This window comes from Agelaius tricolor, unplaced genomic scaffold (genome assembly GCF_023055355.1).
Source record: "Agelaius tricolor isolate 1412-34295 unplaced genomic scaffold, bAgeTri1.0.p SCAF_35, whole genome shotgun sequence".
Classification (NCBI taxonomy): domain Eukaryota; kingdom Metazoa; phylum Chordata; class Aves; order Passeriformes; family Icteridae; genus Agelaius; species Agelaius tricolor.
The window spans coordinates 4,854,765-4,879,429 of record NW_027269295.1 but is presented as its reverse complement, the minus strand read 5'-3'; the positions used below and the strand labels follow the sequence as shown (position 1 = coordinate 4,879,429).

Here is a 24,665-nt window from a genome sequence, read left to right as displayed (position 1 = left end):
GCGGCCCGGCCCCGGTCCCAGCCCCGGCGGAGGCGGGCGGCAGCCCCGCCCCCCCCCGCCCGCTCCGCCTCCCGCGACCGCGGCTGGGGCTCCGCTCCCCGCGGTGCTGGGGCGGCTGCGGTGCCCTCGGGGCTCTGAGCCGCAGCATCGACCCCGGCACCTGGTCCCAGGCACCCGCCGCCCTGGAAAGGGCCTCACCCCATGTGGGATCTGCTCCCGTCTGGTCCCTCTCCCTGGCATGGGCTGCCTCCAGGGAGATCAGCCCCGGGGGGATGTCACCCTGCTGAGGATGTGCTGTCCCCCACCCAGGGTGTGCCACCTCCTAAAGGATCTGCCCCACTGGGATCTGGGCCCTCCCCAGCGTTCTATTGCTCCCAAGGGAAGCTGCTGACCTTCCCCAAATCTCCCACTCAGGGAAGCTGTTGCCAGCCCATTCCAGTCCCCCTCCTAAGGACCTGCTGCTCCTCTTGAGCATTCCTTCCCCCTCTAGGACCTGCTGCTACTCCACTGCTCCCCAGGTGCTCTCCACCCTGGGGAAGGTCCTGAGCCCCCCCAGTGCAGAGGTGCAGGTGCTTTCCTGGCAGCCCTCGTGTCCATGGACCTACACCAGCCCTCTCCAGGGCCAAAAAGGGCTGCAGTGCCTGGGTCTGGCTCACTGTCCCCTTTTCCTCTGGGGTCTGGCAGGAACTGGCAGGGCTGGGAGGCCCCAAAATGCTTTCAGAGCGAAGATCTGCCTCATGAGATCTCTGGACCCTTTCTGCACAGGATACACAGACAATTTTTGGACTTGGATAAGTTCCCAGGTGCATGCTGGCCCAAGGCCTCACCCAAGGACGGGGCTGTGAGGAGCAGGGAGGTGTTGAGTGAAGCAGGAAGCACAACACAAATAATATCTGTTCTTGAAGAAGAGGACTGAACCTTTTAAGCTTTTTGTCCCCAAAGGAAAAAATTATGTGATTCATTCCCCAGGCATTCACATCCCCAGCACTTTTGAACCCAGTGCCCAGTTTTACCCTGTCAATCCTCACCAGCACTCCCACAGGAGCAGGAGGAGACATCGGACCTGCAGCCTCACCCTTGGAAAAACATCAATGAAAACTTTAGATTTTCTTCTGTGCCTGTGGATGCCATGCAAGCGTTCCTCACAGCACCTTGTGAGAACTTTCAGGGAGTTGTAAGAATGTGATATCTCGTTAGTATAAACAATCTGCAGGTGGTTTTTCTACTCCGTCTTTCTGTTCTTCTCAAGGTCGGTGTGTGAGGAAGGTGTTTTTGTTAAGTAGCCAATCAAATAGAATGTATGGTATCACTCTATATAAACCGCGCGGTTCTCTTGAATAAAGCCTTTGTTCTTTCTGCAATCCTGCCTCTCACCTGTTCCTGTGTCATTCCCGGCGCAAGGGTGACATCTGGTGACCTGACGTGTGTGCTGCTCCGGTGGCCTTCGCGGAGTGCGGCGGACCCCGGGACCCCCGCCGGGCCCCACGGGGTCCTTGGGGCCGCGCTCGGACCCCCTTTGTTTCCCCGGAGAGGTACCGGCCCTTCCCCGCACCCTTCTCCTGGGCTTGGTCCGTGGGGCTGCCCTGATAACTGGGACCTGAGGGCAGGGACGGGCTCCCCAGAACGCGAACAGTTCGTGAATTGCTGGGGCTGGGTGCCTCTGTTTCCGTGGTGGGGGATAGGGATGATGACGAGAACAAGGTTTTTTCTGTGTGGAGGCACCTCCTTTCCTATAGAGGGTTCTCGGTGCCTGACGCCTCGTTGATCGACCTGCTCGTGTGGGCCAGGACTCCTGAGTTCCTCATGGGCATGGCCGTGGCTTTTGACCTGGGCCGGTGTCGGGAGCTGTGTGCTCTGCTTGCGGAGGAATTTTATAGAGGGGATGATGCTGTGCCCCGCTCCGGGCTGTGTGCGACACCCTGTGCGCAGCCCCCCGGGACCGGCCGGAGGTTCGGACACGGGCAGCTCGAGGGCCGGGGGTGCTGCCGGCGCTTCGGGCAGACGATCGCCGGGTCACGGCTCGCCGTCTGTCCGGGGCTCGGCACCCCCCTCTTTGGGGGGTTCGCTGCGACAGAAGTTACGCCTTTCTCCACCCCTGCTGCCGAAGAACCGGGGTTCTCCCGGCCGGATCATGTCCCGCCTTTCTCCCCCCGTGCCGTTCGGGGGTCGGCATTCTCCCGAACCACGGGGGCTGCAGTCTCCGGCCCCGCACCCCCTCCCGAGCTGCCGGAGGGGTCGGGGTCGGGGTCTGGGTCGGGGTCTGGGTCGGGGTCTGGGTCGGGGTCGGGGTCTGCTCCCGCCCCACCGTTGCCAGGACCCCGAGGATCGCTCCGGCAGCTTCCCCGTCGGCAGGTGCGGAGCCTGCACAGTCGCACCGGCCAGGCCCATCGTGGGTGCCGGCGGGCAGCTGCCAGCCCCAGCCGGTGTCGCGTTCCCGCCCGGTTTTCTCCTCCTTCTCCATGGCCCCTGCACAGACAGCAGTGAATGCGGCTCCGGCACCGTCTCTCCGGGCGGTAATTCACGCAGCAGGGGCAGTGCCTGTTCCTCATTCCGGCGCGGCGGCCACCTCGGGTGACTGAGTGTCGTTTACACCCCCGCCAGGCCAGCCTGCGGTGCCGGTCCGCCGGTGTCCCGGCCTGTGACTGTCCCTTCGGGTTCGCAGCCCGCGCTTGGCTTCTCGGATTCGGACCCTTTTGTTAACGTGCCGTCCCCCGTGACCCGCTGGGCTCCCTCCCCGGTCCTGGCGGGGGACTCGGACAGCGATGATGACCGGCGGCCGGGGGGAATCGGCGTCTGCTCCTCACCGCTGGACGCTGCCTCCCTGTAGGGTGACTGTGCGCCCCGACAATCCCCGCAGCTTTGGGGACGCGGTTAAAGCGCGGCTTTCAGAGGCTGAGGATGAGGGTGTGTTGGGGGGAGCGGGAAGGTCACGGTCTGCCTCGGGGGGAGAGGCTAGGTTCTGCCCCATGGCAGCGAGCAGGATCATCCTGTGTTTAAAACTAACCTGAATTCGGGACACACCGACAGGCACGGGGTGATTGCCTGGCGGGTGATTCAGGAACTGCGGGATGAGGTTGCAAAGCACGGCCTTGGCTCACAGGAGGTCATGCAGGCTCTCCGGGTGATAGCCACTGATCTGCTCTGTCCATCTGACATCAGGCAGCTTGCGAAGGCGCCTCTCTGGCCTCTGCAATTTGTGATGTTCTTGACATTCTGGATGGAGGTTGCTGCAAAAGTTGCAGTAAGCAACAGGCTTCTGCCCCGAGAGGATCCTGGACATGGAGTGGGAGTGGATGCTCTCCTTGAGGAGGGTGCCTACTCCCATCCTAATTTTCAGGCTACCTGGGATATCCTTGAGCAGTGTCAGGCTCTGGGGTTTGCTGCATTGGTGAAGACCATCGAGGCGGCCTCTCCCGGGCCCAATTTCACTGACATCAGGCAGGGGCCAGGTGAGCCTTTCATGCCATTTGTCAAGAGGCTTAATGCTGCCATGGAGAAGCAGATTGAGGAGCCTGGACTCAGGGAGCCCCTCTTGAAACGCTTGGCCTGGAACCATTCAAACACTGCATGCTGGAGCATCATAAATTCTCTTCCGGTGTGGATCCTGAGGTGTCCTCTCTGGCAGTCACTGTGCAGTCAGGCCAGGTACCCATAAGGGGTGGACACAGGAAGAAGAAGAAGAAGAAGAAGGGCAAGAAGCAGCAGGATGTGCCCAAGCCAGCAGATACGGGTGCCAAATTCTTGTGCACGAGGTGCCTTAAGGCAGGTCACCTTGCCAGCCAGTGCAGGTCGAAATTTGACGCAAATGGCCGGCCTTTGGCAGGCCCGGGAAATGGGAGGAAGAGCGTAAAGAGGAATTGTGCCTTGACAGAAGTGATTCCTCAGAGCACAGTGCTGGCCCAGGTTTGCCCAGTCAGCTCTGAGACATCACCCATGGCTCTGCCAGCCTGGATGTGTGTACTGCCAGTGCAGTCATCCTAGACTATGGTGGTGAGCACAAGGTTCCCTTGAATGCCCTCGGACCTCTGGGACAAGGTCTGGGTGCATTGCTGGTGGGGAGATCTAATGACACCCACCAAGGGATCTTTGTTCACCCAGGAGTTGTTGACTCTGCCTTTGCAGGTCTGATTTTTGCCACTGTTTTCACACCCTCTCCCCCTGTCACTATTCCGGCAAGGACTCGGATTGCTCACCTTGTGTTTTTTCAGTCGTGTGTCCCCAGGACTGACCCGCAGACTCATTGGACTGGTGGCTTCAGATCCAAAGGACTGCCATGAGCCCTCTGCTCTGTGACCATTTCTGCTCAGCCACCCCAGATGGTGTGTGCCCTGACCCTGCCGGGTGCCTGCCTGGCAATGATCGAGCTGCAAGGTTTGATTGACACAGGGGCAGATGTGACTGTCACCTCCCTCTCTGTGTGGCCTCCTGAGTGGCCTTTGGCCCCCGTGGGGACACCCAGTGTGGGGCTGGAGGGTCTGGCATGTACCATGATGAGCCAACGCTTTGTGCTTGTTGGCAACACGAGTGGGCAGGTGGCTGCAGTCCGACCCTCTGTCATTTTGGCCCCGCTCACTCTGTGGGGTTGGGAGGTATTGGCTGCCTGGGGGGTGTGGATTGGGGTGGATTGGTGGATTTTTGATAGGGGCAACTGCATTGAAGGGTGAAAGGTATCCTCCACTGCCTTTACAGTGGCTGCTGAACAAACCCATTTGGGTTCCTGACTACTGCAGTGTGATGTCATGGTTTGCCTCAGATACCTCGGGTTTCTCCCTGTAGATTTCCCCAGGTGTGCCAATCACATCTCCTTTCCCCACCCTGACCCCTGTGGAGCGCTGTCTGTCAGTCCTGGCATTCCAGAAGGGTGACTGGCAGAGTTCAAAAGATGCCTTTCAGCCCTGGGGGACATTGGGCCATCCAGGTGTCATTTGTCCCCTGAGACTTCCCCCCCTTAACTGGTTGGTGGGATCCCTACCCCTTCCCTCCTCCTCTCCCTGGGGTAATAGGAACAGCAACCATGCGGTTCGGGGAGTTCTGTTGGAGCTGTTGCTGCATTCAGAGGCCTGTGGGCCAGGAATAAAGGTCTGGATCAAAACCCTCCAGCAGAACCCGACTCCTTTTCCTTCACCTTGCCTTGAAGCTTCTCCACCAGAGGTAAACCTGAGCTCCTGCATACCTGGACTTGTCCCAAGTGCCCAGCTGCAGCACACAGCTGGCCAAAGGTGTCTCTGAGGTGAAAACACCACAGTTGCCGCCTTTGGTCAAGCAGCAAGGGCCAGACAAGCCAGGCACATCCCATCCGGTTATATTGGTAATTAATTCCAATTACGGAGGAGAAACTGCTTTCCCTTTGTGAATGGGTTCAGGAACAATTGCAGCAGGACACATTGAGCCTTCTATGAGCCTGGAATACTCCCATCTTTGTGATAAAGAAGTCTGGGAAGTGGAGGTTGTTACAAGACCTCTGAAAAGTCAATGCAGTGCTGGAAGGCATGGGGGCATTGCAGAAATGTCCTCGCCCACCATGATCCCTGTGGGATGGGAGATCTTGGTCATTGATTTGAAAGATGGTTTTTTAACAATTCCTTTGCATCCTGATGATCAGCCAAAGTTTTCCTTCACAGTGCCTTCAGTCAACAATGCTGAACCTGCTCAGAGGTATCAGTGGAAGGTTTTGCCACAGGGCTGTCACAACAGCCTGATTATTTGCCAGTGGTGTGTGGCTCAGGCCTTGTCTGGTGTGCGTGATCAGTTTCCTGACGTGTGTTGTTACCATTATATGGATGACATCCTGGTGGTGGCACCCAGCCAGGATGAGTTGCTGAGGATACAGCCTCGGCTGTTTGCTGCCCTGCAGGCTTACAGGCCGTGGGTGGCCCTGGAGAAGGTTCAGCAGCACCCTCCTTGGAAGTGTTTGTGGGTCAAAATTCTTGACCAAACCATTCAGCATCAGGAGGTGCAATTCTCAGATTCTATTCAGACCTTGAATGATACCCAGAAGTTGATGGTGTCATCAGCTGGTTGTGTCCTTACCTCAGGCTGACCAGAGAACAGTTGTCCCTGTTGCATGATACTCTGAACAGGGACCCTGACCTGAGGTCTCCTCAGGAATTGACCCCTGCAGTGTGATGGGTGCTGGAGGAGGTTCAGAGGGCTGTTTCTGCCTGTCAGGTTCACTGAATAGATCCTTACATTGATGTCACTGTTATTGTTACTGATCCAGATTTTCATCCTATGGGTATCATTGGCCAGTGGAGTGACAAGTGGTCTGATCCCTTGCATGTTTTGGAATGGGTCTTTTTACCCCTCCAGCCAAAGAAGACAGAGCCCTCGTTGTATGAGCTAATTGCTCATTTGATAATCAAACGCCTTCAGTGGTGTTTGCAATTGATGGCTGCTGATCCTGCAGTGATCATTCTTCCTGTGGAGAGGGAGGATTTTGAATGGAGCCTTGGTATTAGTGCTCCTTTGCAAAGAGTTTCCTTTGCTGGAAAACTTCTCTGGGCAGGTTGCTTATCATATGCCCAGTCATAAATTGCTGTGGCTGGCAAAGACAATGGGTTTGTCATTGTGGCCAAAGAGCAGCTGGGTGCCAGTGCAAAGCCCCCTTGTCTTCACTGATGGCTCTGGGAAAATGGGGAAGGTCCTTATGACCTTGTCACTTGGGGTCGGGGGAATGCACGCGTCCCCACAGACACTGGAGTGCGATGGGTACCTGCAAAGTGCACCTGCCCTGACATGGAACATCAAAACCAGAATGTGGCCAACAGGCAACCTTTGAATGATGACCAAGATAACGACCAAGATGAGGGCCAAGATAATGACCAAGATGACAGCCATCAATCAGATGGCCCTTCCACGACTGGGGACTCAATTTTATCTTGTTTTCTGAATAGGACTGTTTTGAATTAGAATAAGCATATGACTTAGAACTGATAGTGCATTTTATAAGAGACAATCACAAGACCTAATGTCTCTGGCCATTTCAATCTGATCTGATGGAGGGACCTCTGGAGCTGTGTTTGTTCTCCTTCCTGCAAGGGGCCACACGCAGGACTACAAACACTGCCTCCACCTTTAAACAAAAAGGGGGACCTGTGGATGCCATGGGACAGAGAGAGAGAAATGGCAAGCGTTCCTCACAGCACCTTGTGAGAACTTTCAGGGAGTTGTAAGAATGTGATAACTCGTCAGTAAGAAACAATCTGCAGGTGGTGTTTTGCTACTTCATCTTTCTGTTCTTCTCAAGGATTGTGTATGAGAAAGGTGTTTTTGTTAAGTAGCCAATCCAATAGAATCTATCGTGTCACTCCATATAAACTGCATGGTTCTCCTGAATAAAGCCTTCTTTGCTCTTTCTGCAATCATGCCTCCTGCCTGTTCCTGTGTCATTCTCAGCACAAGAGTGACATGTGCCAGATCAACCTTGGAGCAGAGCAGTAGGGAACCAGGTTTCCTTATCACAGTAAATAAAGCACCTTCAGGCTCTGCTGGTCGCTCCAAGGGTTGGCCATAGGCCCCACGGGGACACGGAGGGGCAGCATGGGGCCCTGCAGGGATGGCTGTGAGAGCAGGGGTACCCAGCTCCCCCCACCCCCAGTGCTGCCGGGTCCCACATCTCCCAACAGCAGCAAGAAAGAAAGCAGCAGTAAGAAAATAAAGCTTTATTGGGAAAAGCAGCATTGTACAAAGAGCTGCAGCATAGAACCCTGAGAAGTTGCTCTTCCTGATTGAAAACAGCAAGAGGAAACCAAGAAGGGGCTGGGGGGAGCAGGACCTGCCTGTATGTGAGGCTGTGTGAGCTCAGAGGTCCCTCTGAATTGTTTCAGAGCAACCCGTGGCAGTAGCACCTCCCTCTGGGGTCCCCCTCATCCCAAACCTTCCCCAGGTTTGGGAAGTTTGGCAGGAGTTGAAGAAAGTGGAAAATCTCATTTTTTCATCCTCCCTATCCCCCCATTCCCTTGCTCTCTCTGCAGGGACAGGCACCCATGGTGAGCTCCAGCCCTGCCATGTGTCACTAGGGTGATATTTGCATATGCAAATCAAACAGGTTAATTTACATGCCTGTCCCCATCAGCTCCTGTTAAAACACTGCACTCCACACCTGCCTCAGCACTGAGGTCCCACTGCACCACGACAGCCTCAGCTGCAGCTCCACTTTGGCACCAGCCTGGCACTTGCCAGCCTGGCTCTGGCTCAGTGTGGTGGCTCTGGCTCAGTCCCTCTGGCACAGCGTCACCACTCGCCCCTCACACAGCCAAAACACGGGGTACAGGGGCTCAGTGAACACGCTGTGGAAGGAATGGATGAGTTTTGTCCTCTCCCCGAGGCCGTAGAAGGAGAGGAGCCCCTTGCCATAATCCAGGCTGACCCCCAGGTTCTTATAGAGCTGCTCCTGGATTTTCTGGGCGTGGCCCTTGTGCCAGGCCAGGTAACAATCCTCCCTCACCTGCAGCCCCCAGGAGCCCCCATCCAGGCCAATGTTGAACCTGTGGCCCTGCTGCTGCTCCTGGGGCAGCCCTCGGTAGGTGACCCCCAGGATGACAGAGTGGCTGGAGATCTTCACCTCCCAGTAGTGGTGGCCGGGGCCGTAGCTCTGCGTGCACAGCACCTGCCAGGGCTGGAAGCGGGGGCCCTGCCCCTGCCCAGGGACGCTGCCAGGACAGTGCTTGGCTTTGTGGGCACCTTTGGACACCTCCAGGTACTTGTTGGCAGTCTCGGGGTCGAAGGTCAGGTTGCGGTGGTCTGGGGGGAGCAAGGGCACAGATGGGGCTGAAATGCTTCCTCAGACCTTTATGCCCTCCCAGCAGTGATGGGGTTTAAATTCTGTAGGCCTGGCTCCCAAAATGGAAGGGAGCAGGTTGTTTGGAGGGGAAGGGTAGTGGGGAGGATGCAATACCTGCCCTAGAGGGAATGGAAGAGCCCAGAAATAGCTGTTGAGGCACTGAGACACTGATATTTTGCAGTCCTTGCACAACCCAGCTCACAACCGAGTGGCCATTGTGACTGCGGTGGTTCTGTGGCCATTTTGGCAGGGATGTGCTTGGTTTTAAGAGCAAAAAGTACCAGTGTGGGTTGGGAGAGGGGGAGAAAACCAGGTGTTAAGTGAGCAAATATGGTATTGCAGGGAGTTACTCTCCTCTGCATGGGCTGTGAAAGCTCCTGCTGTGGGCATTCCCTGGCCACCAGCACCTCACCTTCTTCCCTCAACACCTGGGCCTGGCAGCTGGCTGGGCTCCTGCCTGCTCCCCATAAACAGCAGGGGGTTCCTATTAATAACCCTAAGAATGCTCTGTGGGGCCTGAAGGAAGGAATTCCTACAGGTCCCATAGGCAGCAAGAGTGATGTGACCAACATGGCATTACCTAAACCTCTTCCCAACAGGGAGGAGATGGGAAGAGAAACACAGAGGAATTTCCTAAAAGCAGGAGGGGGCTGGCCTGGGGAGGAAAGGGGACATGAAGGACTGTAACTGAAGGAATGCTGAGGCCACATCCCTGGATAGAGAGCAATGACTGCAGGCAGGGCTCTGGACTGGGGCTATGCCATGCAGGGCAGTGACTGATCCAATACCAGGCAGCCTCAGTTCCATGGAAAGCACTTCCTGGTGCTGCCAATCCCCTTAGTGGGTCCTTTCCCATCCCAGCCCATCCACCCTGCCCCTACACCACCCTTCTCTGCATTTAGGGAGAAACATTGGAAGAACCAGGGAAGGAGGCCCTGTCCCTGCAGCCACAACCACCCTCCTCCCAGGAAGGAGCCTGGCTTGGTGATATCTTTTCCTTCTGGGGACTCCAGTGAGGTGCTGTCCCTGGAGCCCCCTGTGCTCCTTACCCTTCAGAAGCTCAGCTCGGAGCTGACACTTGGGGAGAGGGGCCACAGCCTTCACTGCCAGCTCCTGGGCATGCACTGGCTCTGTGGAGGATGGAAACAGGCTTTTGGAGTAACGCCACCCCAAAACTTATTTCTTCCTGTCTTCATGGGAAGAAAAGGAGAAGGAGGAGGAGGAGGAGTCCATTGTATCCAAACCTGGGAGCAGGCATGTGCCACCATGGTTCAGCATTCCCAGCAAGGAGGGGCCACAGGGAGGCCACCCAGCTCATCCCACTTCATCTGCTGACCAGTAAATGTGTGTCCCATCCCAAATCCCTGTGCCCAGCAGCTGTGTCCCCAGCAGTGACACAGGCCAGGCTCATCTTCAGGATGACTCAGAGCCCTTCAAAGTACCCCTGAGAGCAGGAGGGTTACCTTGGCCAGCAGGGCTGGGGGCTTTGGGGGCCACACAGCCAGGCAAGTCCTCCAGCAGGAGCCTGGAGATGCTGCTGAGGATCTCAGAGATGGGCTTGATCACAGCAGCCACATCAAACTCCACGGGCACCAGCACCTCTGGGCTCTCCAGAGGTGGGAGCAGGGGGAACTCCTGCAGACAGACACACAGACACCATGCACCAGTCTGGGGAGGACTATGCAAACCCATTTGCAATCACCATGTCTCCCCAGTGGGCAACAGGAGCATCCCAGCATTGCCCACACAACTTTTCAGGGACCCCCAAAACCCAGCTCTTCCCCATAGCCCCAGCACATCCCTGAGCCAAACTGAGGATGTGTTCCCAGTGAAAATGGGTTGGACATGATCCTGCTGTCATCAAAAGGGTGCAGGCCCAAGCAGGGGAGGACACAGTGCCAGGGTGGTACCTGCAGGAAGGTCCTGTGCTCAGGGCAGGCCAGCAGGCTCTGAGCCCTCTCCCTGTGCTGCCCAAGGACATCCAGGCGGTCCCTACACAGGTTCCAGTTCTTGTCCACATGCTCCAGTGCTGCCCTCTGCTCTTGCTCAATCCTGGCCACTGTCTGACGCTGGAAATCCTCCAGAGCTATCTTCAGGTGGGTGAATTTGCTCTGGATCCCATTTTTGAGCTCAGAGCAGTCCTAGGCAGGAAGAGCCATGAGAACCAGTGTACTCCCACCCACAGGCCAGCACAGGGAGGCTGCAGAGTTACCTTGATGCTCTCTGTCTGCAACTCGAGCTCCTTCATTGTCTGCTCAATCCTCTCTGATTCCTCCTGGGCTTTTTCCAGGGATTCTTTCAAAAAGGTCTGTGAAAGGAGGCATAGAATAACATAGAGTAGTTGGAAAAGACCTCCAAGATCATCAAGTTCAGCCGTGACCGTGTTCGTAGGGGTTTTAGGATGAGGGAAGAGACAAGGATCTGACTCCATGTTTCAGAAGGCTGATTTATTATTTTATTATATATATTATATTAAAGCTACACTAAAAGAATAGAAGAAAGGATTTCATCAGCAGGCTAGCTAAGAATAGAAAAAGAAAGAATGATAACAAAGGCTTGTGGCTCGGATGGAGTCTGAGCCAGCTGACTGTGATTGGCCTTTTTAATTAAAAACAACCACATGAGACCAATCCCAGATGCACCTGTTGCATTCCACAGCAGCAGATAACCATTGGTTACATTTTGTTCCTCAGGCCTCTCAGCTTCTCAGGAGGAAAAACCCTAAGGAAAAGGATTTTTCATAAAAGATGTCTGTGACATTCAGCCTATGACTGAACACCTTCAACTAGCCCAGAGCACTGAGCTTCATATCCAGCCATTCCTCCCAGTCATGTCCAGTTGCACATCCTGTGGAACAGCCCAGTGCTGCCCACCTGGCCCCCAGGACCCTCTCAGGGCTGTAGGACAAGCCTAACAGGGAAGCAGGCAGCTTGGGAAGGCGACTCTGTCAGGATAACAAAGAAGTGATTTTTTTGTGCTGCCTTTCACTCCGTTTTTAGCTGTTTCCTCTAAATCAGAGGGTAACAAACACATAGGGCACAGTTCATCTCGTGCTGCTGGATTTACCCAGCTCACTGCTGCTCCTGACAACACCTGGTTCCTCAAGGAGCAGCCGGGCACTGGTGGCACCAGCCAGGCACTGGTGGCACCTCCCTGGCCAGCCCCTGTCCAGCTGAGCTGGGCAGTCTGGCACACAGAGGGACATCATGTCCCTGCAGCAGGACACGGGGCAGTGGGGTGGATATTGTGAAAAACGCCAATCGCTTGTTTTTAAAATTTTAAAAGTTTAAGAGTAATAAAATGGTTATAAAAAAACCAAAGAGTTACAGACGTCCAGGTACCTTTTTCTGGGCAGCATGAGCCCGAAAAAGGACACTCATTAACAAAGGATTAACCCTTAAAAGCAACAGCCTGTTGCATATTCATACACTTCATACATGATGTATAAATTCCATTCAAACACAGGATTCTGTCTGGTCATCATCAACTTCTTCCTCTGAATCCTAACAGCGCCTTCGTGGCAGGAACAAGTTCGTTTCTTCTGATAAGAGAGCAATAAATTCTTTTTCTCTGTAAGATTTAGGTGTCCTGTGGCTGCATCTCACTGCAAGTCCTTTCTTTAAAAAAAAATATCCTACATAGCACAGTTTCTATTTTAACATTTTTTGTAACCTAAAACTATATTTAACACAGTACTTAAAAGAATTAATACAGCATTACTTTCTAACACAACACATATAACATTCATTTTAATATTTGCGAAAAGCCAATCATAAAATACGCATTTTTCACAGATATCGTGCATGCCCGAGCTGTCACAACACCCCCCGTTTCCCCGTGGCCCCAGCCGTGTCACCCACCTGCTTTTTGGCTCGCTCCTCCTCGAAGAGCACCCTGCGGTGGGGGCGGCAGTCGCGCACGGTGCAGACGCAGCAGATGCAGCGCCGCTCGTCCTCGCAGAACAGCTCCAGGGGCCGCCCGTGCCGCGGGCACAGCTCGGCCGGGGCCGCCTCGCCCCGGCCCGCGGCGCAGCCCCGCTCCTCGCTGTCCCGGGCCAGCTCCACCACGCTGTGCAGGGTGACATTCTTCTCCAGCTCCGGGCGCCGCTCGAAGACCCTGCGGCACTCGGGGCAGGTGATGCTCGGGTCGGGCTCCTGCCTCCGCTTATCCCAGTGGTCGCTGATGCAGCGCTTGCAGAAGTTGTGGCCGCAGGGCAAGGTCACGGGCACCCTGAACAGCTCCAGGCAGATGGAACACACCAGCTTCTCCTCCAGCTTCTGCGACATGGACGATGCCATCCTGCCTGCGCCGGAGATCGGGCGAGAAGCCGGGAAATAGAAACTCGTAAGCGCAGAGGAGGAGGAGGAGGTGGTGACGCTGTGCCCAGAGGCGGGGCAGGGCTCCCGGCCAGACTCCTGAAGTGACACCCGGTGGCTGTCCCCTGGTCACACAGGCTGCAGAGGAAGGACTGGAGCTGTTCCAGTGCAGAAGGAGGGCTGTGAGGCACGGTGGGACACTCCGGAGAGGATGGAATGCTGCGGTGACAGCACAGGGGGACACGCAGGAGGCTGACAGGGATCAGAGCAATGTGTATTTCCATGAACACGTTTGCTGGGCACACATCCATGTGCAATTGGATTTTCACTCCTTTATTGCCTTTTGAAGGAACTTCCAGGCATCCTCAGCTCTGCCAGGGCTGGGTCCCTGAGCTGAGCATGGCAGGGTGTGATGGTGTTCGCAGGGGTCCCAGGACGAGAGAAGAGACGAGTCAAGAGAGAATCTTGACTCCATGTTTCAGAAGGCTGATTTATTATTTTATGATATATAGAGTATATTAAAAGAAAATGATAGATTAAAACTATACTAAAAGAATAGAAGAAAGGATTTCATCAGAAGGCTTGCAAGGAATAGAAAGGAATGATAATAAAATCTTGTGACTGACCAGAGAGTCCAAGACAGCTGACTGTGATTGGCCATTGATTAGAAACAACCACATGAGACCAATCACAGATGCACCTGGTGCATTCCACAGCAGCAGATAACCATTGTTTACATTTCGTTTCTGAGGCCTCTCAGCTTCTCAGGAGAAAAGATCCTAACGAAAGGATTTTTCATAAAATATGTCTGTGACAGCAGTGCCCCCTGGCACAGAGACCTCTGTGCAGAGCTCCAGCCTGGGAACCAGCAGAGAGGCACCCACTGCTGCTGTGGCCACATGTCACCTCCCTGTGCTCTGGCAAGGCTGTGACACAAGGCTGTGACACACACCAGCACCATGTTCTTCCCTTGCATCTTCTAAACCACAGCTCCTGCAGTTTGCCATGTCCCCATGCACACCCACCACACCTTTTCCTATGAACTTCCTTGCAACACCTGTGCACATCAGCACCCTGAAACAGAATAAAGATGCCACCTGGGCCACCTGTCCCTGCTCAGGTGGAGTCTCCTGCCCAGAGGCCACTGCAATGCCTGTGCACTGCAAACCTTCCCCTTGTTGTCATAGTTCAGTTTCAGTTTACCCTGCCCAAGCCTTATCTCTGTGCCAGGCCCATGTGCTATCTTGCTCATGTTCCCAGCCTTGTTTTTCCAGCCTCCCCTCATGAGCAGCTTTCCTTTTACCTGCACAGGTGAGGGCAAGCAGGGAGCAGGTCTCTGAATCATCCAGACCAGCTTCCATAGCACAGGCAGGCTCAGAGCCATCCCCCTGAACACAGGAGAGAGCTTGGGATATGTCACAACTCACTGCATGTCCCAGCAAGCTTCAGCTCCAAAACATTCCTTTGGGCTGCAGCTGTCAATTCTGACCAAATATTTAAAGCCCAGAGAGGCTAACATGACCTGTGTCTCTGCCTGGAACCTGTGTCCCCAGCGTGGGCACCTCCCCAGTACACTCAGCCCAGCTTAAACCAGACCCCAGAATCCTTCAGCTGGGGAGGAGCTCAGGGAGCTCTGGGGTAACTGGTAACAGCCCTGAGCACAGGCAGCAGGGGGGCACTTCAGCCCCATCCCAGCTGTTTGCTGAAGGCTCCAATTTCCAGTGGTAGAAGGAACATCAGAAAAAGGGAACCAGAGCTGGGAAGAGCAGCTGTACCAGCAGGAACATGTTGGTATTTGGGGGTCCATGTGAACAGGAGATGCACAGTGCAGCACAGCAGAGAGCAGAGGCTCTCCAAGGCCTGGGAACAGGACCTGCAGCAGCAGTGCCAGGCCACCACCACCAGCAGCAGCAGCTTTGCTTCTGCTCCCTGCCCATGCCAGGAATGTCCTGTCCAGGAGAGAGGGGAAGGAGGCTGAGGCCCACGTGCTTGGGTAGCTGAAGCCACCTCCACAAACACTGACTTGTGCATGTTTACCACCTGTGTAGCCACATGTGGAAACCCAGGGCACTGGGAACATTTCTCTGTCTGCTCTGGGGTGCCCTGACCCCCAGGGGAGCACTGACTTTGACCCTCATTCATGGAGAAAGTTTCCCAGACTTCAAGAATCCACAGAAGTGTGAAATAGATTATAGAGAGTAGTGTAGGTGTATGACTTGGTGATAAATTTAGGTTTTGGAATTTTTAGTATGTTGTGGATGGAAGCAAGATGGAGGGCACAGGGTGTCATCTTGGATTTCTTCTTCATGCTTCTTCCTTCTTCTTCTTCATGGGTTTGGGTGGCAATTTTTAATTGGGCAGAAAAGTCCTCACTGGGGGCTCTTTTGGATCAGTTACTGGGTTAAAAGGGAAAATAATCCAGGTGTCGATTCTTAATTGGATAGTTTAGTCTTAAAAGACCTTGTAACAAGAGACTGTTGGCCATTTTGTGCCTTCTAATGAAAAGCCACTGAACTCACAGTAATGAGACTGTTTTACTGATAGGAGATAATAAACACTTGAGTCTGAACACGAATTACTGTGTCAAGTGCCTTCAGTCCAGACCCAGACAAACCAACGACTGGTACGCCCACAGTTACACTCTTCTCAAACTACAACATCCAAGAAGAGAAGTGACTCTGGCCAGTGAAGGGCTGCCCATCTCCCCTGCACCCTGCTGAGCTCCCCAGCTCTGGGCAAACTGCCCAGGGTAAGAGGCTCTTCCCAATAAAGACAGCTTTGCCAGCACTGCTCAGAGAGTGTTTAATCAGACTCATCTCTCCAGGAGGACTGCACAAATAAAATCTGATACAGTCCTGAACCACAGCACTGTGAGAGGAGGAAATCCAGGCTGGCCTGGCTCTGTTTGCTCCACAAACAAGCAAAAGGAAAACTGTGATTCTTGCAGGGAAGCAAGGCAGAGCATCTCTGGGGAGATGCAGCCTGCCAGCCACTGCTCAGCTCTGCTGCAGAATCAGGAGCAAGGTTTCAGCCTGGCCATGGATTCATTTTGAAATATTCTCGTTAAGCAGCTGCCAGCCCTGTGAGCACCCAACGCCAGCTCCCAGCACAGGGGAGCTGGGAGCTGAGACTTTGTCATTTCCCTCCTGAGGGACTGAGGGGAGCACAGGAAATCCAGGAGCCAGCATCCCACAGACACAGAGGGGACAGCTCCTAGTAGATGCCATAGGTGGGCTCCTGCGTGTCCCGGTACCTGTCCAGGTACCTCAGGGGCTGGTGCCGAGGGAACTTCACCTGCGGAGGGTGGTACGGGGGCGGCCGCACGAACTCGAACACCGGCTCCCTCATGTCTGCAGAGAGTGACAGGTCAGCAGGGGCTCACATCTGAACCCCACACCCCCCTCACCACACAGGACAGGGCTGCTTAAATATGCCCTTGGAGTTATTTTAAAATCTTCAGCCAAGGGTTAGGGGCTGCTCCTTCAGGCTGCTGTTAGTTTGGAGGAGGACGGCTCAGGAAGGGCTTAGTCTGTGCTGATCCTGGGCAAGTGCCAGGACCAACTGAGAGCCTGCAGCCACAGGGCCATGTCCCACCCACAGACCCCCTCCAGAGACCCCGTTCCTTACTGAGCAGCTGATGGAAGGTGGAAGTGACAGAGCTGTCCCACTGACACTGGAAAAATGCCAGCCCTGCTGGGGTCATGGCATCCTTATGTTTTCTGTAGAAGTCAAACGTGCTAAAGGTTCTCATCTTCAGGCTGTAGCTGGAAACAAGACACAAGCACCAGGTGAACCTCTCCTTGCAGCAATACCCTGCTCCCCATCACCCCAGGGCATATGACACAGGTGGAAAAGGAAGCCACTAAGAGAAACTCTCCCAGTGTCTCCAGCTCCGTGCACATTTCTGGGCAGGACAAACCACTCTCTAACATCCTGTTCTGTAAGAGCAGGACTCTGCATTGCTGGGATTGTGGCTGCAGAGGACACACAAACCCAAAGCAGCCCTGGAGAACTCTGCAGAGTGACAGGAGCTGCTCCTCTAGTGCAGTGACAGGTACACAAACCCCAAAGCAGCAGCAGCCAAGGCCAGCAGGAGCAGAGGAATTACCAGGGCGTGGGCCGAGCGTCCTGGCTGAAGTCAATGGGACCGAGTTGCTTGAAGAGCAGGAAGATGAAGCGGTGGTAGCCTGTCCCCATGGCAGGGAAGGGGGGCAGGTAGTGGCACATCTCCTTACCAGCCTTGATGTCACTGCCTGGGATATTGGTCCTGAACACAAACACATTCATACTCATTTCCCTCCAGCAGATTCACCCAGGACTGCAAATCCCTCTGCCATGCTGTGATGTGATTTCTGCCCCATTTGATAAGGGAACAGATAACAGAGATTGCTTTCAGCACAGGAAAAATCCCACCCAGTAACTGGAATGCTGAACAGCAGCAACATCTGGATCTCCTGCATCCTTAGCAGGACCCAGAACACAGGGCTAAAGGAGCTGATGGCAGGAGCACCAGGAAAAGCCATGGATTCTGAGCTGCTGGAGGAGTTTCTGCCCAGCCCACAGGCACAGAGCGCCTGGCTCTGATGTACTCACACCAGCCAGTGGAGGTACTCCGAGTCTGCATCCCTCAAATGTCCATCTGCCAACACACAACAGGGAAAAGTGACTTAGGGACACCCTGGTGCCAGCATCCACCCCAAAGTGAGAATGCCCAGACCTGCTTTGAGCAGAGAGAGCACCTCAAGACCTCCCAGCATTCCTTCCCTAGCAGAAAAGGAACTCAATCCTATAGGACTAAGTTTAAAACAAGGAGCAAAGAACTCCTCAGATCTAATTCCAAGATTCTTGAAATCTTCTTGGGCAGCTGCATCCTTCACTGTGCCTTGGTCTTTCAGGGTGAACATTGTCAGCAAAGCTGCCTTCCAGGCAGACTGCCAAGGAAGAGGAGTTTGGAGGTAACAATTCTGTCTCACTATAGAGGAAACAACTGTTTGGAGGTAACAATTCTGTCTCACTATAGAGGAAACAATTTCCTGACTCCCAAAGATGGGAGTCAGGAAATTGTTTCCTCTATAGTGAGACACAGGTCCTGTTGTGTCACTGTCCCTTCTCTCAACTGTAACAGGTTTGGGGAGGCTACAATCTTTCCTCCATATGTAATACGTCCCAGTCTAACAGATATAATCATAGAATCACAGCACAGTCTGGGCTGGAAGGGACCTTAAAGCTCATCCCACCCCCTGCCATGGGCAGGGACACCTTCCACTAGACCAGGCTGCTCCAACTTGGCCTTGAACACTTCCAGTGTTCATCATCTCTGTGCAGCCAAAAGAATCAGGAGTTAACCAAAAGCTGAGTGAAACAACCCAGTTCAAACATGTTCCTTCAAAGAACTTGCTGCTCACCTGGATTTGTGAGCAACAAGGTCCAGAGGGAGCCTTTGTCTGCCTCATATGACACTGCAGGGGGACTGGAAGCCTAAAAGAGCAACACAAAGAGAATGTAAATCACTGACACAACAGCTCACATGAATTGTGTCTGGGCAAGGCTTGGACACAACACAGACTGGGCCCTGCCAGGCCACTGAGGAATCCACCAGGGCATAAATAACCACCAGCCTCCTGCCAGACAACCTACAATCTCTGTCCCTATCACATCCATACAGTATTTTCCTTCAGCGCAGAGGAAACACCCTTGTAAAAGGCATCCCCTGGAATGAAACATGCCCATTGGAAGCACCTGGCAGAAAGAGGCTTCCCAGGGGTTCCAAGCTGTTCCCAGCTCCCCTCACGCACCTCTGACGGAGTCACCATGTTCCCATAGTAGACTGGCACGAGGTACTCGTCCTCCTGGCTGTACTGCACCCTCAGGGCCACCCAGGGGGTGAAGGTGGCTCCCTTGAACAGGTCCCGGAACACCCCGCAGTGCTTGGCCACGCGCTGCTTGTGGAATGGGCCACTGGTCCTCTCCCACTCAGCCCTGACCTCGTCGAGGGGAATGAGCACTGTAAGGAGAGAGGGAGGATGCAGAGGCAGCAGCAGGACACCCAGAGCAGCTGGAGCAGGAAGGGAGGTGCTGGGGCACTGACCAGTCCGGAGCCGTGCCGCCCGTTCCATCTCAGCATTCCGGCGGTTCTCCCTCAGGATCCTCTTCCTTTCCTTGAGCTCCTCTGCCCGTGACAGCCTCTCACGTGGCAGGCCAATGTCTGTCGGGGGCTCTTCAGGGAGGGGTGAAAAGAGAGCAGGTGAGACATGGGAGCACCCAAACCACCCAAACACAAACCCTTGTGAAACGCCTGAGTGTGAGACAGAGATTTCCAGAGAACAGGATCACAGAAGGGTTTGGGTTGAAGACCATCCATTTCCAACCCTGCCATGGACAAGGACACCTCCTGTGGTATTCACATGCCCTCTGAACAGAGAGAAGAATGATCAAAATGATTCTTATCTCATTTGCTGCTCCTGTGTTTGTGCTCATGTGGAATGTTCTGGAGATTGTTTACCCAAGGTGACTTGATTGGATTCTGGTGGAATTGTTTATGTTAATTAGTCTATCAGGTCCAAGCTGTGTCCTGACTGTCTGGAGACAGACAAGTTTTTGAGTGGTATTTTTCAGTAGTAAAAAGTAAGTATGATGTAGTATAGTTATAGTATAATATAATGTAATATAGTATAGTTGTAATAAAGTGAGTGTTCAGCATTCCAAAGCCTTGGAGTCAGATACCAATCCTTCCCAGATGTTGGGGTCACCTGATTTTCCATAACCTCCCACTAGAAAAGACCTGAAAGGACAATCAGGACTTGATTCTCTCCCCTCTGCATCTCCTTCCCCAGCTCATGGCCCTCCCATTCCCAGCTGTGTTATCTGCTGCAGGCCTGAAGCTCTGGCTCCTTGTCTGCCCTATGGCACCACTGGGGCTCCAAGGAATCCCTTCTTTGCTCTGTTGTGCTGTTGTGAGGTCCCCAGGACGAGGTGAAAGATGAGAATTTGACTCCATGTTCTCAGAAGGCTGATTTATATTATATTATATTATATTATATTATATTATATTATATTATATTATATTATATTATATTATATTATATTATACAGCTATACTAAAGAAAGAGAAAGGATACATGAGAAGGCTAAACAAGAATGATCATGAAAGCTCATGACTGACTTCTCAGAGTCTGACACAGCTGATGGTGATTGGTCATTAATTAAAAACAATTCAGACAGAACCAAACAAAGATGCACCTGTTGGTAAATGATCTCCAGACCACATTCCCAAGCAATCAGATAATTATTGTTTGCATTCTTTTCTGAGGCTTCTCAGCTTCCCAGGATAAAATCCTGGGCAAAGAGGATTTTTCAGAAAATATCATGGTGACACTCTGTTTCATTTGGCAGGCCCTGGTCAGCCTCTGCAGGGGAAGATGAAACAGGAAAGCCTTATAAATATGATTGCCTAGCAAAAAATTTTGAGAATATAGAAACTATAAGTGAGATTGAAATGAAAGCAAGCTTTGAGATACCTCAGTTACTGAACAACTGGAAAACAATGGTGTAGCCAGCTGAAGGTGATCCCCTTTTGATGGAACAACACCCTCTGCTTGCAGACAGCTCCAAGGCTCAGAGCAGACCCCACTAGCTTGGCAGAAGGGGTCCAAAGAGGAGTTTTTAGGGTTTAAAATGTACAGTATGGTAATGTAGTGATTCTTATAGGCTGTATGTAAATGCTATAGGATTTGTATCTTGTGCTAGATTGGTTAGTGAGAATTAGAATATTCAGCACAGAAGAGGATTTATGGTATTGTAATGGGAACTTCACTCTCTTTCCCTCTTGCTTTTATTCTTCACTGTCTCTCTTTGAGGCTCCTGTTTGGGGCCTGCTCTGAGCTGTGGCTGGCAGCTCCCAGCAGGGCCCTGCACCCAGGCCCTTTGCAATAAACCCCAAGTTCCAGACCTGGCTTCAGAGATCTCTCATCTCTGTCCCACCTCCCCCGACACTCCTACAAGCCTCCCTCCCTCTGGAAACCCCTTTTCCCTGGAGACACTGTACTCTGCACAGGGGCTGTGCCAGAGCCCCAGGGGTGCTTTGTGGCCATGGTACCTGCAGGGGGGTCGCTGTGTTTGCGGTAGGTGTTCCACCAGCGCGGCTCCCGGCCCGCCCGCTCCGCGTGCCGTAGGTAGCGTGCGAAGCTCCGATACCGCTGCAGCTCCTCCAGGTTCCCCACATCCACATCCTCGTTGGGCATGGGCCCCAGAGGGGCTGCCCTCTTCCAGAGCACGGCTGAGGGGGAACACACATCCCAGCGGGGTTAGAAGGGAGGAAACGAGCCTGGGATGGGCAGAGCATGGACAGAGCCAGAGCCATCCCCACCTTCCACAGGCATGCTCGTGGAGTCACAGGATGGGTGAGGCTGGAAGGGACCAGAGTCATCTGATCCCCCCCTCCCTGCTCCAGCAGGCTCAGTCCGGGGCACAGAGCACAAGATTGTGTCCAGATGCCTCTGGAATATCCCCAGTGAGGGAGACCCTCTCTGGACAATCTGTTCAGGACTTGGACACTGCACAGCGAAGAAGTTCTGCCTCATGTCCAGGTGGAATTTCCTGGGCATCACTTGGTGTCCATGGCCTCTGGTGCCATTGCTGGGCCCCTGGAGCGGAGCCTGGGCCCTGCTCTGCCCTCCCTGCAGACAGGGACACACAGGGATGGGCCCCTCTCAGCCCCAGCAGCCGCAGCCTTTCCCCAGGACAGAGCTGCCCCAGTCCCCAGAGCATCTTTGTGGCCCTCCACAGGACCCGCTCCAGGAGCTCCGGGTCTCCCATCCCGAGGAGCCCAGAACTGGACACTGCTCCAGGGGAGGCCTGGCCAGGGCTGAGCAGAGGGGCAGCATCACCCCCTGACCTGCTGGAAATGCTCTCCTAACGCACCCTGGGACACCAGTGCCCTCCTCGTGCCCAGTGCTGCTCATGGACAGCTCCTTGGCCACCAGGAGCCCCAGCTCCTTCCCCACAGAGCTGCTTCTCCAGCCGCTCAGTCCCGGCCTGCGCTAGTGCCTGGGGCTGTTCCCCCGCAGGTGAAGGACCCTGCACTTGCCTGTGCTGAACTTCGGGCAATTCCTCTCTGCCCTTCTCCCCAGCCTGCCCAGGGTCCTCTGAAGAGCTCACAGCACTCTGGGCTATGGGCACCCTCAAGCAACACTGGGCCCAGTATAGAACAACATTACTGACAAGGCCTGGCGTTCGGGACACAGCCGCCCGAGAGCATCCTCCCCTTCGCTCCCCCTTTCCCCGGTGGGTTTCGGGGCTCCTTTGGTTCTCCCGTCTCTCACCGGCCGTTCCGAAGCTCCGCCCGCCGCGGGCCCCGCGAAGCGCCGCGCTCAGCAAGGGCGCCGCCATGTTGTGCGCCGCGCTTAGGAAAGGAAGGACCCCGTTGCCATCGTGACGGGCGCTGCGCCGCGCAGCCCCATCTTGGAAGGCCCGCCCGCCACGGGGGCGTCCCTCGTGGCGCCTGACTCGGGTGGGGCTGCCCCTGGTACTGCCTGATCAGAAGCGTCCCCACAGCCGCCGCTCTTCCCTCCCCCCGGGCTCCCCATCCTCGCCCTTGCCCCACTGAGGGAAGTGCCCCAAACCTCCTTCGTGCCGCGGGCAGGTCGCACCCAGACTGAGTGCAGGACAAAGCCAGCCCTGCTCCTGCCTTGTTTGTACTGGAGTTCCTGCTTCCCGCAATTCCCGGGAACCCTCTGCTTCTGGAGTTTATAACCGCAGCCCCTCCGGCCGGGGCTTCCCCCTCACAACCCTCTGCCTCTGGAGTTTATAACCGCAGCCTCTCCTGCGGGGCTTTCCCCTCACATGCTGCCAGCCCTGGGAACACGGGCTGCTTGTGAAGCTGTCCCCAAAAGGCGGCGGTTTTAGGAGTCCATGGCTCCCTCAGGCGATCCCACAGGAACAGCCCCCTCGTTCTGCGAGAACAGTCGCTTACAGGGCCATGGCTTTGTTAAAAAGTTTAGAAACTGTTGTAAAATAAGACGATAATTGTTAAGCATGTACTGTTAGTTTGGTTGTGAGAGGAATAGCGGATTTGTCTTTACTAACAAGCTGTGGGTCTGCTGGTAGATAACACTAGCTCTGGAAGGTTAAAGAAACCATGGGAAGGATTCCACTGATTGATGAATGGAAAAAGATATTTGCTTTTACAAATAAAAGGTTTGCAAATAATTTAGGTTTGCTGATAAATGACGTTGAAAGATGAAAGAAACAATGGGGAAGAAAAACCCCTAAATTCCCTAAGAATTAAAAATGAAAAGGGAGTGTTGTACATTAGAGGGGAATCTCTGGTATCAGGCATATTGGGAAGTCTGTACCTCTGAAGTACCTCTGTCAATAGGGAAAGAGAGAAGGGAAATGAGGCCGGGAAATTGGGATAAAATAGAGGCTGCGTCCTCCAAAAATTTGAGAGATCCCAGGGGAATGCCCCATGGCCTCTCCCTTTATTCAACTAAAGCCAAAAAAGGACTCCTCTGTCTCTTCTTTAGACATAAACCTCTGGTGTTTGTGGATTCATTTTCCTAACAGTTGTTATATTGTAAAAGAGGTTAAAAGGGTTGTTAAAAGAAATCCGGTACCATAACACATCTCAGTCAAGTGCAGCACCCCAAAGTGAAACGAGCCAGCCTGGACAGAACGGTAATGGCCAATCAAGCGCCTTAAACCTTCATGCAAATGAAGGATCCAAACAGAAACCAATCCAGAGGGACAAAGAACAGGATAAAAAGGGGGATCTGAGCCAGGGAAGCTGTGCCCTTCCCCTGGAGCATCGGGGCCATCGCTGCTGAGCAGCCCCAGCGCCGGCGCTGCTCCATCCTCAAGGGAACGCTCCTGCTCGGCCCGGGCCCCCTTGCTTTGGGCCTTTCTTTTTATTATAATAAATGCTGAAATCACTTTAGTACCGGGAGTCTGGTTCCGTTTTTAACAGCTTGGCACTGAAATTACTCCTGCACCTCAAGAGGCTCAGCACTTGTGGCAGTGGCACCATCGTGTTGATGGAAAGGTGGATGAGGCTGCAGGGCAGAGTTTGAACACTGTTTGCTGACCCTGAGACACAGCAAATCACACCAGGTGTGGCATTCAGGCATTGCCACCCACCACAGCGAGGTAAGAAGTGCACAAAATCCTCACCAACAGCAAGGAAGGGAACTGTTTCCCAATACGACTCTCCTTCTTTCTGTTTCCATTTCTCCAAAAATGAATGGAAAACAGCTTGTGTGAATTGAGGCTGCTGCTGCCCAGCCCCGTGGTCAGACCTTGCTGTGGGCACTGATCAGCCTTTGCTGCTGTTAGAACTGCAGTGACACTGAGCAAATGCCACAGCCAGCCCTGCCCTGTGCTCCCCTGGGGCTGGGGCAGCAGGAGAGGCTGGATCCCCTGGGATGGGACAGGCAGCCCCATGGGATGGGCCTGGCTGCCCCACAACACTGCAGAGCAAAGCCAGGACGGTCACACTATATAAAACACCAAAATCCAGTTAATTTGAGGTCTTCTGAATACTTCATTCCCATTAATTTACATGAGATCTACTC

The 24,665-nt window shown here is 54.0% G+C and overlaps 2 protein-coding genes across 2 annotated transcripts; both read right to left on the bottom strand.

Moving 5' to 3' along the window:
* Positions 1 to 7,646: 7,646 nt before the first annotated feature.
* Positions 7,647 to 15,739, bottom strand: TRIM65 (tripartite motif containing 65). The gene is made up of 6 exons (XM_071452821.1): positions 12,643 to 15,739; positions 10,995 to 11,090; positions 10,693 to 10,923; positions 10,246 to 10,417; positions 9,832 to 9,912; positions 7,647 to 8,742 (listed from the first exon to the last, which is right to left on the bottom strand). The coding sequence occupies exons 1-6, from the start codon at positions 13,078 to 13,080 to the stop codon at positions 8,213 to 8,215; spliced, it is 1,548 nt and encodes a 515-aa protein (XP_071308922.1). The 5' UTR covers positions 13,081 to 15,739; the 3' UTR covers positions 7,647 to 8,212.
* A 144-nt stretch (positions 15,740 to 15,883) lies between these two features.
* On the bottom strand, positions 15,884 to 22,571 carry MRPL38 (mitochondrial ribosomal protein L38). The gene is made up of 9 exons (XM_071452822.1): positions 22,419 to 22,571; positions 21,194 to 21,373; positions 19,187 to 19,315; positions 18,894 to 19,102; positions 18,504 to 18,576; positions 17,692 to 17,737; positions 17,207 to 17,365; positions 16,726 to 16,862; positions 15,884 to 16,448 (listed from the first exon to the last, which is right to left on the bottom strand). The coding sequence occupies exons 1-9, from the start codon at positions 22,483 to 22,485 to the stop codon at positions 16,312 to 16,314; spliced, it is 1,137 nt and encodes a 378-aa protein (XP_071308923.1). The 5' UTR covers positions 22,486 to 22,571; the 3' UTR covers positions 15,884 to 16,311.
* Positions 22,572 to 24,665: the final 2,094 nt, after the last annotated feature.

Excerpts from the sequence above, each read along its gene's own strand:
- TRIM65 (XM_071452821.1), bottom strand. The coding sequence starts at position 13,080 with ATGGCATCGTCCATGTCGCAGAAGCTGGAGGAGAAGCTGGTGTGTTCC. Across the intron at positions 10,418-10,692 it reads AGCACAGGACCTTCCTGCAG|GAGTTCCCCCTGCTCCCACC; the intron begins GTACCACCCTGG and ends GTCTGTCTGCAG. Across the intron at positions 9,913-10,245 it reads CCCCAGCCCTGCTGGCCAAG|AGCCAGTGCATGCCCAGGAG; the intron begins GTAACCCTCCTG and ends CATCCTCCACAG.
- MRPL38 (XM_071452822.1), bottom strand. The coding sequence starts at position 22,485 with ATGGCGGCGCCCTTGCTGAGCGCGGCGCTTCGCGGGGCCCGCGGCGGG. Across the intron at positions 17,738-18,503 it reads CTTGTTGCTCACAAATCCAG|ATGGACATTTGAGGGATGCA; the intron begins GTGAGCAGCAAG and ends GTGTGTTGGCAG. Across the intron at positions 17,366-17,691 it reads GAGTACCTCCACTGGCTGGT|GACCAATATCCCAGGCAGTG; the intron begins GTGAGTACATCA and ends GTTTGTGTTCAG.